At 53.8% G+C, this 13,004-nt stretch overlaps 1 protein-coding gene across 1 annotated transcript; it reads right to left on the minus strand.

The window, feature by feature from the left end:
- Positions 1–95: 95 nt before the first annotated feature.
- NR2E3 (nuclear receptor subfamily 2 group E member 3) lies at positions 96–3,165 on the minus strand. Its single transcript, XM_037047146.1, has 7 exons — positions 3,029–3,165; positions 2,384–2,510; positions 2,140–2,243; positions 1,799–2,047; positions 1,492–1,667; positions 448–694; positions 96–205 (listed from the first exon to the last, which is right to left on the minus strand). The coding sequence occupies exons 1-7, from the start codon at positions 3,090–3,092 to the stop codon at positions 96–98; spliced, it is 1,077 nt and encodes a 358-aa protein (XP_036903041.1). The 5' UTR covers positions 3,093–3,165.
- Positions 3,166–13,004: the final 9,839 nt, after the last annotated feature.

The raw sequence follows: 13,004 nt of genomic DNA on the forward strand, positions 1-13,004 counted from the left end.
GTCTAATTAGTGCAGACCTGATGAGATGGAGCCCAACAGGTGAGCAGTGAGTGAAGCGGTGAAGGGACAGGTAGGCAAAGAGGCAGGTGCTTGAGTCACCTCACAGGTTGGCGAGGGTGGTGGGCCTCACAGTGCTGGCTCAGCATCACCTGGGACTGGTCCTGCAAGGCCTCCACGTGCTCAGGATCCTTCAGGCCCTGTGTTTCTGGAGAGGAGCAGCCGCAATGAGCTCCAGTCCTGGCCTGCCCTGCCCCTCACAGTCAGCCGGGCCCTCAGGAGGGGTGCACTCAGTCCTGCGCCTCTCTCCTCCTGCCCCCCAGGGAAGCAGTCTGCACAACTCGGGGTCTGTGTGGGTTGTTGGAGGACAAGTGAGAGGCAGAAGGAAGTCCCTGGAATGCTCACCCTTCGTTCCCAACTACTTCTCCGGCTGGGCAAAGACTCAGCTACCTGGTTTGAAGAGGACCAGGGCCTTCATGCAGGCAAACTCCGTGGGATCCACTGCCAATGCCCGGAACCGTGAGACAGTTTCCTGCAGGAAGCGCATCTCTCCATTGGCCAGCGCCAGCCGGCCCTGGGAGCTGCCGGCAGCCACAGCCTCAGGTGGGGCCAGCAGGGGGCAGCTGTCCAGAGGCAGAGACCACTGTATGGCTCCGAGGAGGAAGAGTTCACTCCAGGCCTCCTCCAGCAGGATCACCTGTGCTCCGAGAGGGCAGGAGGGAGGGCAAGGGCTCATCCACAGCATCTCAGGCTCAGCCTGCAACTTCTGCCACCTTCTCAGGTGCCCTAGGACAGGAAGGGCTGGTCTAGGGTGCCCAGAATGTTCTCCTGGACTTCTGACATTAGCCAGGGTCCCAGAGCTCCAGGATTTGGTACCATGTGGCCCAGTGGCCTGGGTTCCATCCAGAGCCACATCAGGAACATTTAGGGAAGTCTAGAGCCTGGGGGAAGGTGGGCAGCCTTGGGGACACTCCTGACGAACACCTCACATTGAGCGTACTTGGGAGACGTGGGCTGACTTCTGATCCAAACCCTGGCACAGGGCTCGGACCCTCCACGTGCCTCTCTCCAGGTTTGCCACAATGGGTTGGTCAGCTTGCCTGTGGGAAGTCCAGGGAGCATCCCAGAGTTGACAATGTTGGGCTGAAACTCAAGTGCTAAAGTCAGAGGCCTTTTGCTCCAGGGAAGCCCACAGCTGCCCACTCTGCTTCTCAGGGTTTGCTGACCACCCTGTCACACACAGTGTCTGCTGGACATGAGGTTTCGTCTAGCAGGAGAGGAGACCTGGGGACCACAGGCACTGTCTTCAAATCCCCAGTCCCTGTGTGTCCTTGGCCATCGTCATCCCCTAGGTTCTCGCCCCAGCCATAACCTCTGACCAGAGATGTGACCGCTGACAGTCACACCCCTGAGACACACAACCGTGACATAACTGACTCAGAGGCAGGAGCCATCCCTATCCCCAAGGCTCCAGGGGCTTGCTCGGGGGTGTACCTGATCCCGGAAGGGTAGCTTGGAGAACACAGGCAGGCTCTTGGCCCACTTGACAGCCAGGAAGAGCAGGCGAGCCGAGGTCTCGTGGATGCCGTCCAGGCCATGGGGGGAGGGGGACGAATATGGGGACGAGGGGCACTCAGGGTCATTGCTGGTGACATCGATGTTCTCATCAGCTGTTGGAGGAGGAGGTGGTGACGTAAGCCACTGCTCCTCGGCTGGAGGCCGGTGTGGGGGAGCTGGTGTGTGTGTGGGGGGGGCGAGGGGTGGGGCTGAGTGTGGGGATAGAGGCTCTTCTCCCACTCACCGTCCTCTGGCTCTAGCTTAGCGCAGGTTTCAGCCTTTATCAGGCTTGCCATGAAGTGGTGGTGGCCCGGGGGTGTGAGGGTCCCAGGCCCGGGGGCTCTGGCTGCAGACACAGGGGTGGGGCCCCCTAGGCTGGGCCCTGCCGGGGCCTGGAGAGCCACCAGCGTCTCCGTCTGGGGCTCCCTGTTAGACTCCGTTCCGTCAGGGCGGACCTGGGCTGTGCTGCGTGGCTGACGCTCATTCTGCACAGCTGGGGAGGGAGGCAGGAGGGGTCAGGACACCCCACCAGCCATACGCCCCCATCTCTCTGCCATCCCTCTTCGGGTCAACCACCCGGCTCACCGTCCTGGTTCATGCCCGCCTGCAAACACTTCCTCAGCCGGCAGGCCTGGCACTGGTTCCGGTGGGCCTTGTCCACTGGGCACATCCCTGCCCCCACCTGGCACCTGCAGGCAGAGGGGAGCCCCAGGCGTCGGTGTCCGGCTCAGGCGCTGGACGGTGGGCTTTGCCCGTGTTCACTCCGGCCACTTCTTCCCTGAACACCCCTACCCTCCCGGAGCTCTCCTGGCAGAGCCCAGCCCCCCACCTGTAGATAAGCCTCCGCCTCACACTCCGCTTGAAGAAGCCGCTGCAGCCGTTGCAGGCGTAGACCCCGTAGTGCTTCCCGCTGCTGCTGTCCCCGCACACGCGGCACTGCAGCGGGCGGCCGGCGCCTGCGGGGCGGTGCGGGCTGGGCCGGGGCGGCTTCACACCCCTCCCTCCTCTCCAGGGACCCTCTCGACCCCTCGTTCCCTTTCCCATCTGGATGGAAAAGTGTCTCCCCTCACAGTACCCCTGCCCGGCTGCATCCACCCAGCGTCTGCCCCCACACCGCCCCGCCCCTCGCGCCCCTGGTGCCCCACCCCTCGCCCCCGGCCAATTTCCAACAGGCTCTGCCTCCACTTCCCCCTGCCGTTCCCTCTTTCTGCAGGCGGCACCAGGCCCCACTATCACGCAGACACGTTCCTGACAACACCACTGGGACCTCTGCTGGCAAACCCTAAGGTTGCTTCTCTCTTCTTTTCTCCCTATCAGCTCCGTCGTCCTGTCCTGTCTCTGCTGACCCCCATGTTTCTAGGAATCTGGGTTCGCCTGCCGGTTCCGGTGGAGGTGGTCCTGAGTTGCTCTGGCTCTATCCATGGTGCAACTTTGCTCCCCAAGGGCCGAGATCTCACCTCCAGGAAAGCCGTACCTGTCTGCTCCTCTCCCAGGCCCCATCTGCCGGGAGACTCCTTCTTGGAGGCAGCCGCAGCCATGCGGGAGCTGGTGAGAGCCTCTGGCAGCCTTGGCCTGGCCTGCCTCGGCCTTCCTGACTGAGGGCGGCCTCCTGGGACCCTGAGCTGCGCCCCGCCTCCCTCTCTTTGCTCTGCCCCTCTGTTTGTGCCTCTGTCCCTTTTCTTTCTCGGCTTCTCCCTTTGCCTGGCCCCGGAGATCCCCCTGGTCTCCACCCTGTCTTCCGGCCTCCCTTTCCCTCCCTCTGACTCAGGAGCTGTCCCACCGTCCGCTCACAGCAGCGGCTTTGGCTCGAGGAGATTTCTTTCAGGGCAGCGCTGGTCGCAGCTTATGATTCTCTTAATCTTTACCGTCTTCCCAGAGGATCACCGGCCACACCTGCAGCATGACCAAGGTTCGGCTGGAGCTGGTCAGTCCTGCTGGCTCCACACCAGCCCCCGGGCTGCCCAGTCAGTGTCCCTGGGTCCCTTCTGTTGAGCTGTTCGCCATCCAGTGCCAAGTCTTGAAGGGAGGTGTGGACCCCACTTTCTCCAGGACTTTATTCTTTTTGAAGTGCTCCGTCAGCTTCTGGAGACAAGCGTGTGGCCGAGGTGTGTGTGCCTCTGTGTGGCCCTGTGCATGAGGTGGCTGCTGTGGGTCTAGGGTGGGCCACCTCTTTGCCCCGGTGGTTCTCCCCCACTCCCTTGATACGGGACTGCTGAGGGGCCAGGATTTGAGGGTCCTGACCCCCCTAAAAGACTAGCGCTCCCCAGAAACCCAGCACAGGCACAGCACCCATCACACCTGGGAATGGGCCTGAGGTAGGGCCTGAGGATGGCTTGGAGGCGGGGATGCCTGGGGCCCAATGTGGAGGGTCGATTTCAGGCCTGCAAGGGGGCAGAAGAGGAGTTGACAGATGATTTTCCTTCCCACCTGGGGGGCCAGGCCCGCAGGACAAGAGGGGGGTGAAGACAGCCTGACTACAGGCCCTCAGGCGGCCTCCCCTTCCTTCCCTGACTTGGCCCCACAGCCCCAGGAAGGCTGGGCCCTCAGCTGTCCCCAGGCCCAGTCTTCCCAGCCAGAGCCAGGAGCCCAGTAATGGCTATGAGAAGAGGAGGCAGAAGGAATTTGCCTCCTTGGACAAAGCACCAGACCCCAGAGGGAGGATGGAGAGAGCAGAGACAGACCCAAGTTCAAATCCCTGCTCCCTCTCAGGTCAGCCATGCATCCCTGAGCAAGTGACTTAACCTGTCTGTAAAGAGGGGTAACAAAAGTACCCGTCTTGCAGTGCAGTCAGAGGCCCTCAGTAAGGTCCTTCAGCACGAGGCCCTCAGTATAAGAGTATAAACAACGATGGGTGCTATTATGAGATGTTGTTATTATTATTACTTCTCAGGGGAATTGAGAGGATCATGGAGCAATCCTCAGAAAACAGGCTTTTCTTTCCCTGCCCACCCCTCCCCCACTCCTACCCCAGGCCCAGGCTGGAGCAGAAGGCCCCATGTTGGTCTGGAAGGGATGCCCCATCCACGGCAGACTGGAGTTTACCTCTGGGGTGAGCCAGGGGAAGGGGTGGCCCAGCCTAGGGGCCCAGGTAGGACGGGGCACAGTGGGAAGCTTCTGGGAGGATGGCAGAGCTAAGGGGACAGATGGGTGGGGCAGGGCCCCAAGTGAGTGGCGTTAACCCTCACTGTGACCGAGGAGGCTACTGGGGGTTCAGAAAGTCAGCTCGGAGGGTCTCACAGGGTCATCTGCTCTCCGAGGCCTTAGAAGATCGAGGCCACTGGGCTGAGACCCCTGTTCTCCTCCTGACCTCCGCCTCTGTCATTACCCCTCCACCTACCCCTCCTGCCAGGCATTCCCTCGGGACCCTCTGCTACAGGGTCCCCAGCTCTGCCTCACCTCCCAGGCCAAGGCCAAGGCCAAGGCCAAGGCCAAGAGCATTTCCCTTGAACTTGGCTGACCAGTCTCTCCTTCCCAAAGCTCATCTCACTCTCTNGATGCCCCATCCACGGCAGACTGGAGTTTACCTCTGGGGTGAGCCAGGGGAAGGGGTGGCCCAGCCTAGGGGCCCAGGTAGGACGGGGCACAGTGGGAAGCTTCTGGGAGGATGGCAGAGCTAAGGGGACAGATGGGTGGGGCAGGGCCCCAAGTGCGTGGCGTTAACCCTCACTGTGACCAAGGAGGCTACTGGGGGTTCAGAAAGTCAGCTCGGAGGGTCTCACAGGGTCATCTGCTCTCCGAGGCCTTAGAAGATCGAGGCCACTGGGCTGAGACCCCTGTCCTCCTCCTGACCTCCTCCTCTGTCATTACCCCTCCACCTACCCCTCCTGCCAGGCATTCCCTCGGGACCCTCTGCTACAGGGTCCCCAGCTCTGCCTCACCTCCCAGTGCCTTGGCCAAGGCCAAGGCCAAGGCCAAGGCCAAGGGCATTTCCCTTGAACTTGGCTGACCAGTCTCTCCTTCCCAAAGCTCATCTCACTCTCTTCTTTGGGAACTCGGATCTTCACCCTCTTCCTCCCAACTCGGAACTTGTCACCTCCTCCGTGTGGCCCCAGCAGACCTCTTTCCCTTCTTGGTCGACCCCACGCACATTCCTGGCTTCCTTGCTGACTTCGCACCACACTCCTGCCTGGACTCTGCCCTGAGCTTCCAGCGCCTGGAGCCTGGTGTGGGGACCATCCACAGGCCCCAACAAACCCTGCACGCCTTGTCTGCACAGAGATGGGCATGCAGGGCCAGGCCTAGGGCCCCCTGGAACACGTGTGTGCCAGTGGGGGGGTGGGGTGGGGAAGCACTGAAGTCTCTGTGACAACCTCTGGTCCTGGCGCTCTGGGCCAGGAAGAGCTGCTGGCAAAGGAGCTGAGAGGGAAAATTAGGACAGCGCAGGCCAGGGCAGGACAGGAAGGGGAGGATTCAACCCGGCCGAGTGTCCTATGTGGTCTCCGTATGGTGAGTAGAAAGAGCGGAAAAGCACTTGGGAAGAGTTCACGCACAAATACTTGCAGTATCATGTTCAAAACTCACAGAAACCCTCGAAAGAATTTGTCCTCATCGTCCTCAACTCACAGATGAGGAAACTGAGTTTCAGAGAGGTGAAGCTTCAAGGCCACAGAGCTACTGAGTGGTGGAGGGGATTGGGGTTGGAGACAGGGTTCAAGCACGTGTCTGATCCCCAAGCCCCTGCTTTCCACCAAGGCGCCCTCCGCAGGCACTGTGACACCTCTGGCTTTAGCAGAGGGAGCCTGGGCGGGAGGGGGACCGAAAGCAGAGACTCACTGAGAAGGGAAGGCCATAGAACTTCCTACAGAGCTAAGGGCTTTGTAGAAAGGGTAGCATTGAGGAAACACCTTTTTTTAAAAAAAAATCAAAGGAGGCATTTAAAAAAATATTTAAGAAGAGGAATTCCTTTAAAAATTGGGAGACGAAAAGGAGTCAGAGAGGGCAAGGATACAGCTGGTGGGGGACCAACTGCCTGGCACCTGGGCAGCCGGAGCGTGGCAGTGTGCTCAGAGGGGCTGGCTTTGGCCTGGAGAGGGGCCTTTGTGTTTTGAAGACTCTTGCTAATTTGAAACAAATGTGAACAATGATAGGAATCATAGGAAATATTTATTAAGAAATTGTTATGTGCCAGGCACAGTTCTAAGTGTCCATACGCTGGAACTCCTTGAACCTTCATTCAGCTCCATCCATCTTCCTGCCCCGTGAGCCTGGGCAAGCCACCCTGCCTCTCTGTGTTTCACTTCCATCATCTCTAAACTGGGTCAACTAGTGTCCCCTTGGGGTTGTGCTGGGATTAAAGGAGATGACACTGAAGGCATTACCCTAGTCCCAGCTGAGAGGGAGGAGGCAGGTGGAAGCAGGTCAGAGGGCAGAGGTTGGGGGTGACTGTGGTGGGGAAGAGCCTCAGGGCAGGGCTCCGGAGCAGGTTTCCCTGAACTCCTCAGCAGGGAGGCAAAGACTGGGAGAAGGTAGGTACCAGGACTGCTCCCCACTTTCTTCCTCCCAGCAAGCGCATGGGAGGACCACAGGAAAGGAGCTGAAGGCATCAGAGAAGGCCCTCCAGGCGGAGAAGGATTGTCCTCATTTCCCCACAGGTCTTCTCTCTGAAGCTCTGCGTCTGGCGTGCCCAGCCCCCTCCCACCCTCCAGGCCTGTTCAGAGCACTTCTTCCTTGGCCACCTGCCCTGACTCCTCAGTCCCCTGCTTTCCTTCTAGAGGCCCCTTCAGGGCCAGATCTTCGTATTGAACCTCACTCCAGGTCAACTTCTACACAGTCCAGGTGGAAGATTCCAGGGACCGAGCTCAGAGTTTCAGGTCACCTTTACTTTTGGATAACAAGGCACACAATGGACAAGAACCTTTTTTAACTTGTCTAAATTTTCTGAATATTCTATAGTGGGTATGTATTATGATAGAATGGCAAAAAATAAAAATTAAAAATCCATTGAAAATAAAGACACCCTCATGGTTTGCCGTGCCTGGGTATACTCTCTTTATTTTAGCTTCGTTCTGCTGCCCCTTTGATCATTCTGACCCCTGCTGAGGTCCCCTCTCCCCCGGCCCTCAGTTCTTTGACGCTGAGACTGTGTGACAGGAAAGGATGACAGCCCAGCAGGACAGGGGTGGGAGCGTCTCCCGATCTGTGGCCACCAGCTGCTGGGGCAGACGCCAAAGGATTACCCAGCCCAAAGCTTTGAATGTGCTGATGAAGCTGCCAGAGGCCACCTTATCACTAATACTATTATTCTCTCCGGAGACAGGTCAGCAACTTCCTTCTGACTCCCTGAGGTTCTGGGTGGCGGGGTGGGAGGGTGCTTAGGCTGGGTGAGGGCTGCAGGGCCAACTTTCCTCTGGACACTTAAGACCCTGGGCAGCTAAAGCCCCATATGCCGAGGCTGTCTTGGGCCTGTCACACCCTGGGTCACAGGCCCCAGGTCTGAGGGACAACCTGACTTCTGCCAAGGGAGGAGGGACTGGCTGGCTGGGCTTGTGGGCCACGGTACCTGGCCCAGCAGCTGTGGGCTTCTGGTTTGGGGCAAGCCTCATTCACCGCATCCCGTCCCAGAAACGTGTCTCTGGGGTTTCTTAACACCCTCCCCCCCCCCGCACCAAGTTTTCACTGTCTCTGAGAAAGGACAGCTAGTGGCGAGTGGTCTGGCTGTGGGGTTCGGGACCCAGCAACTCCACTTCCAGGAAACTGTTTCTCAGAAACACTCACAAAGCTTTCATTATCGGCTGTTTCCTGCAGCAGTTCAGGGAAACCCCATTCGCAGGCACCGCCCCCGCTGTGCAACTGTCTATGCGGGTTTCTGCATGCAGCCTATACAGTGCTTCGACTTCAAAGCCAGCAACGGGGCGGCGTGCATGGTGTGATTCCAAGTGTCTCGGGGATCTCTGGCCAAAGAGGTCTCCTTCGCAAGACCTAAACGAATCAATCGTTTCTTTTCCTAGAGCAATGAGTGTTCCATGAGTCAGACACCGGCAGGAAAGTTTCTCAGTGAAGCCTCTTCATTTTCTTTTCAAGATCTCACATTTAGAAATAGTGAGATATTCCGCCCACAGTTTTCCCAGCCCTTGTCTAGTGCAGTCCTTTTAGAATGGATTCAGAAAGCCTGAGCCAACTGTGGAGGCTCGGGGCCCCACCCTGGGACCAGCAGACCAAGGCCGTCACCCAGGGGGCCTCTCATCTGCTCCACGCTGCACTGACCCCTTCCTCCTGTGCCTCGGGACAACTGAGGGAACAGTGTCTGTTTTTCTAATGTAAACCATAGAATATTTTTATTTTTATTTACTTTTACTTTTTGGATCTTTTATTATTATTTTAACATTACTTTGCTGTTGTTCAATTACAGTTGTCTGTATTCCCCCCCACTCCCCCCAAACTCAGCCAAACCCACCTTTCTCCCTTGCTTTCACCCTCACTTTTGTTTGCTTTTTGTCCCTTGCTTTCGTCTGCTCCTTCCTCCCCCACCCCCCACGGGTTCTGACAGGTGGCTTTTTCCACTCCCCAGCAGAGCTGTCGTATCCTTAGGACTCCACCTTAGGCAGCAGAAATTGTTGCCACAAACGAGTTTTTAGTGTTTTGTTTGAATGCTAAATAATGAACATATGTTACAGTTATAATCAGGATAAAGCAAAGTTCTTTTCGACTTTAAAAAAGAGAATGGCTAATTTGAAATAAATGTTACCGATAATAACAATAGGAAATATTGATGAAGAAAGTGTTAAGTGTTCATAGTGGTGAGAATGAAAAGCTTCTCATGCTCTCCATGTCTCTCCCTCATAACTCCTGGGGTGGGGGGTGAGGGCCGGCCTGGTCCTGGAGGCGCCCTTCCTACTCCAGGTCTGGGTCCTTCAGTGCCAGACCCTGGGAAGTTCTGGAGGATCCGGGGAGGGGAAGTGGGTGCTGGGTGGGGGCTGTGCTCCTTGAAAACCAGTACAGAGTACAGTAAAAGCTTAACAGCTGCAGCCATACCGGTGTGTTGCAGCTGACGACCCTCCTGGTCATATGTATTATCTAGACATGAAACAGCCTAAGGCAGGGGCTTTCAACTCGGGCACTATTGGCATTTCGCGCCAGATGATTCTCTGTTGTGAGAACATCCTGTGTACTGTGGGATGTTTAGCAGCATTCCTGGCCCTCTACACACTGGTTTTTAGTAGTGTCCCCTTCTGCCCAACTGTGACAACAAAAATGTCTCCAGACACTGCCAAATGCCCCCTTGAGGGGCACAAATCGCCCGTGGTGGAGAACTGCTGGCCTGAGCGGTGTTATTCCCTGCTTTCCTGGAGACAGCTCTGCAAGCCTGTTTTCACGGGTGCAGGGCGCTGCATCTTGCATGTAGGTCCTTGCTTTTCATGACTCTTAATAGTTCTTTCCAGCCCCTTCTTGCCTGCAAAATTTCTTTTGAGAAATCAGCTGACAGTCTGATGGGAATGCCTTTGTAGGGAACTCTGCTTTTCTGTTGCTGCTTTTAAGATTCTCTCTTTATCTTTAACCTTTAACATTTTAATTATGATGTGCCTCGGTGTGGTCCTCCTTGGGTCCAACTTGTTTGGGACTCTCTGTGCTTCCTGGGCTTGTAGGTCTATTTCCTTTGCCCAAACAGGGAAGTTTTCTTTCATTATTTTTTCAAATAAGTTTTCAATTTCTTGCTCTTCCTCTTCTCCTTCTGGCATCTGACTCAGATGTTGGTACGTTTGGAGACGTCCCAGTCTTCTTATACTCTCCTCATTTTTTTTTGAATTCTTGTTTCTTCTTTCTGTTCTGCTCTAAAGCTTATTTCTTCTTTATGTTCCAAATCATTGATTTGAATCCTGGCTTCCTTCACTTTACTGTTGGTTCCCTGTGGATTTTTCTTTATTTCACTTAGAGTAAACTTTATATCTTATTTTATGTTGTTGCCATACTCAGTGAGTTCTCTGAGCATCCTGAGCACCAGGATTTTGAACTCTGCATCTGATAGGTTGGCTATCTCCGATTCATTTAGTTCTTTATCTGGGGTTTTGTTCTGTTCTTTCATTTGGGCCATATTTCTTTATCTCCTCAATTTGGCAGCCTCTCTGTGTTTGTTCTGTGGATTAGGTAGGGCTGCTTTGGCTCACTGTCTTAGGGCATCTGTTAAGCTGTGCCTGTTAAGGAGACTTAGGTATTTGCCAGGGCGGAGCCACCCGCTTCACTGCCTTGTGACTCTGTGTAGGGGGAGAGCTCAGGGGAGGGACAGTGCTGCTGCCTGGCTTCTGGAGGTGTGCCCAGCACTTGCTCCATTTCCGGGCACTTCACCCACTTTCTGTATGTGACTGGCACTCTCCCAGCTGTTGCCCTGGTGGTGAATCCCAGAGTGGGTGGGTTTGTGTACATTCTAAGTCCGTGTGGGCCCTTTAAATGGACTCTCCTGAGAAACTGGCAGTTTCTTTTGCTGCCCCAATGGCCACTGGTTTTTACATCCAAAAGTTATGGGGATTTATCTTCCTGGTGCTGGTAGCCTGGGCTGTGCATTCTGGTCTGGGTCTGGGAATGCTTGCTCCCAAGGTCTCCCTCCCAATTTTTACCTACCACATACGAATGTGGGACCGCCCATTCTGCTGTCGCTGCCTTTCCGGGCCACATCACGTCTCCTTGCCTCTCTGCCCTGACTCTGCATCTCTGCTCCTCCTACCCATGTGTATGACTGTGTCTTCTTTATATCCTTGGTTGTCAGATTCCATACACTTTGGTTTTCTGGCAGTTCTGGATGTTATTCGTTTTGAGGTTAGTAGTGACTCTTTGTGGTTGCATGAGTAGGTGGGTGAAGCACATCCACCTACACCTCCATCTTGACCGGAAGTCTATATTGAATACATTTAAAAACAAATGAGTATTTAAAATTCAGTAGAATATACTTAAGTATTAAGTGAGCAGATATTCTGTATTTTAAAATACTTTGATTTAAAAAAAGTCTGTTGTATTCTTCCCTTAGTGCTTTATAGTTTTTCTCATCCATTTTACTGTTTAAGGTGTAAATAGACCTTTCTCTGGCCATGATGAATACCTTCTGCTGATGTACACAGGGGCTACCATCTGTGTGTGTCCTGTAGCATTGTTTGTTTGCTTGTTCATTTGTTTATTGAAGTTCCTGGGGTTACATTGGTTAATAAACTTACATAGGTTCCAAGGGTACAATTCGGTAACACATCACCTGTATGTTGTGTTGTGTGTTCGCCACCCCAAGTCATTCTCTTTCTATCACCAGTTATCCCCCTCTACACTTTTCTACTGCCCGCCCACCCCTGTTTCCCTCTGGTATTCACCATACTATCGTCTGTCTATGAGGTTGGTGGGGTTTTTTGCTTAATCCCTTCACTTTTTCATCCAGCACCACTACCCATTCCCCTCTGACAGCTATGAGTCTGTTTTTTATTTTATTTGTTAGTTTATTTTGCCATCAGATTCCACATATATGTAAAATCATGTGGTGTTTGTCTTTCTCTGGTTTATTTCACTTAGCATAATGTTCTCCAGGTTCACACATGTTGTCATAAAAGGTGAGATTCCTTTTTTTTTACAGCTGAGTAATTTTCCATTGTGTAAATGTACCACTACTTTTTATCCACTGACCTACAAATGGGCACCTGGGCTGCTTCCAGATCTTGGCTGTTGTAAATAACACTGCAGTGAACATAGAGGTGGATACCTTCTTTCAAGTTAGTGTTTCAGGTTTTTTTCGGCTAAATTCCCAGAAGTAGAATCACTGAGCCTTGAGACAGTTTTATTTCTAATTTTTTAAGGTAACTCCATACTTCTTTCCACAGTGGCTGCATCAGTCTGTATTCCCATCAACAGTGAATGAAGGTTCCCTTTCTCCACATCCTCTCCAGCACTTGTTTGTTGATTTATTGATGACAGCCATTCTGACAGGTTGTGAGGTGATATCTCATTGTGGTTTCAATTTGCATTTCTCTGATGATTAGTGATGGTGAGCACCTTTTCACATGTCTTTTGCCATCTGTACGTCCTCTTTGGAGAAGAGCCTATTCAGGTCCTTTGCCAATTTTTAAGTTGAATTGGGTTTTTTTTTTGGTGTTGAGTTTTATAAGTTCTTCATAAATTTTGGATATTAACCCCTTGTCAGATGTATCAGCCAATATGTTCTCTGATTCAGTGAGCTGTCTTTTCATTTTTTGATATATTGCTATGAGCAATGTCTGAGATTTTACTTCCTATGTTTTCCTCTAGGGTTTTTATGGTTTTGAGTCTAATAATATTTAAGTTCTTAATCTACTAAATGAACTTTCAGTTATTGACAGCTCACAGAGTATCCCAGATGAAGGGATTTGGAGATAATGCATCCCGATCTCCGAACCTCACAGGCGACTGAACCACGGGAGAAGGAAAGACAAGGTTCACGCAGGCTCCTCAGATGGCTGTCCACTAGGGCTGCTCAGGCTCCCAGTTCGACATTCCTAAAACAAAAA

Source organism: Sturnira hondurensis, unplaced genomic scaffold (genome assembly GCF_014824575.4).
Source record: "Sturnira hondurensis isolate 20B ecotype Veracruz unplaced genomic scaffold, ASM1482457v3 Scaffold0005329, whole genome shotgun sequence".
Lineage (NCBI taxonomy): Eukaryota > Metazoa > Chordata > Mammalia > Chiroptera > Phyllostomidae > Sturnira > Sturnira hondurensis.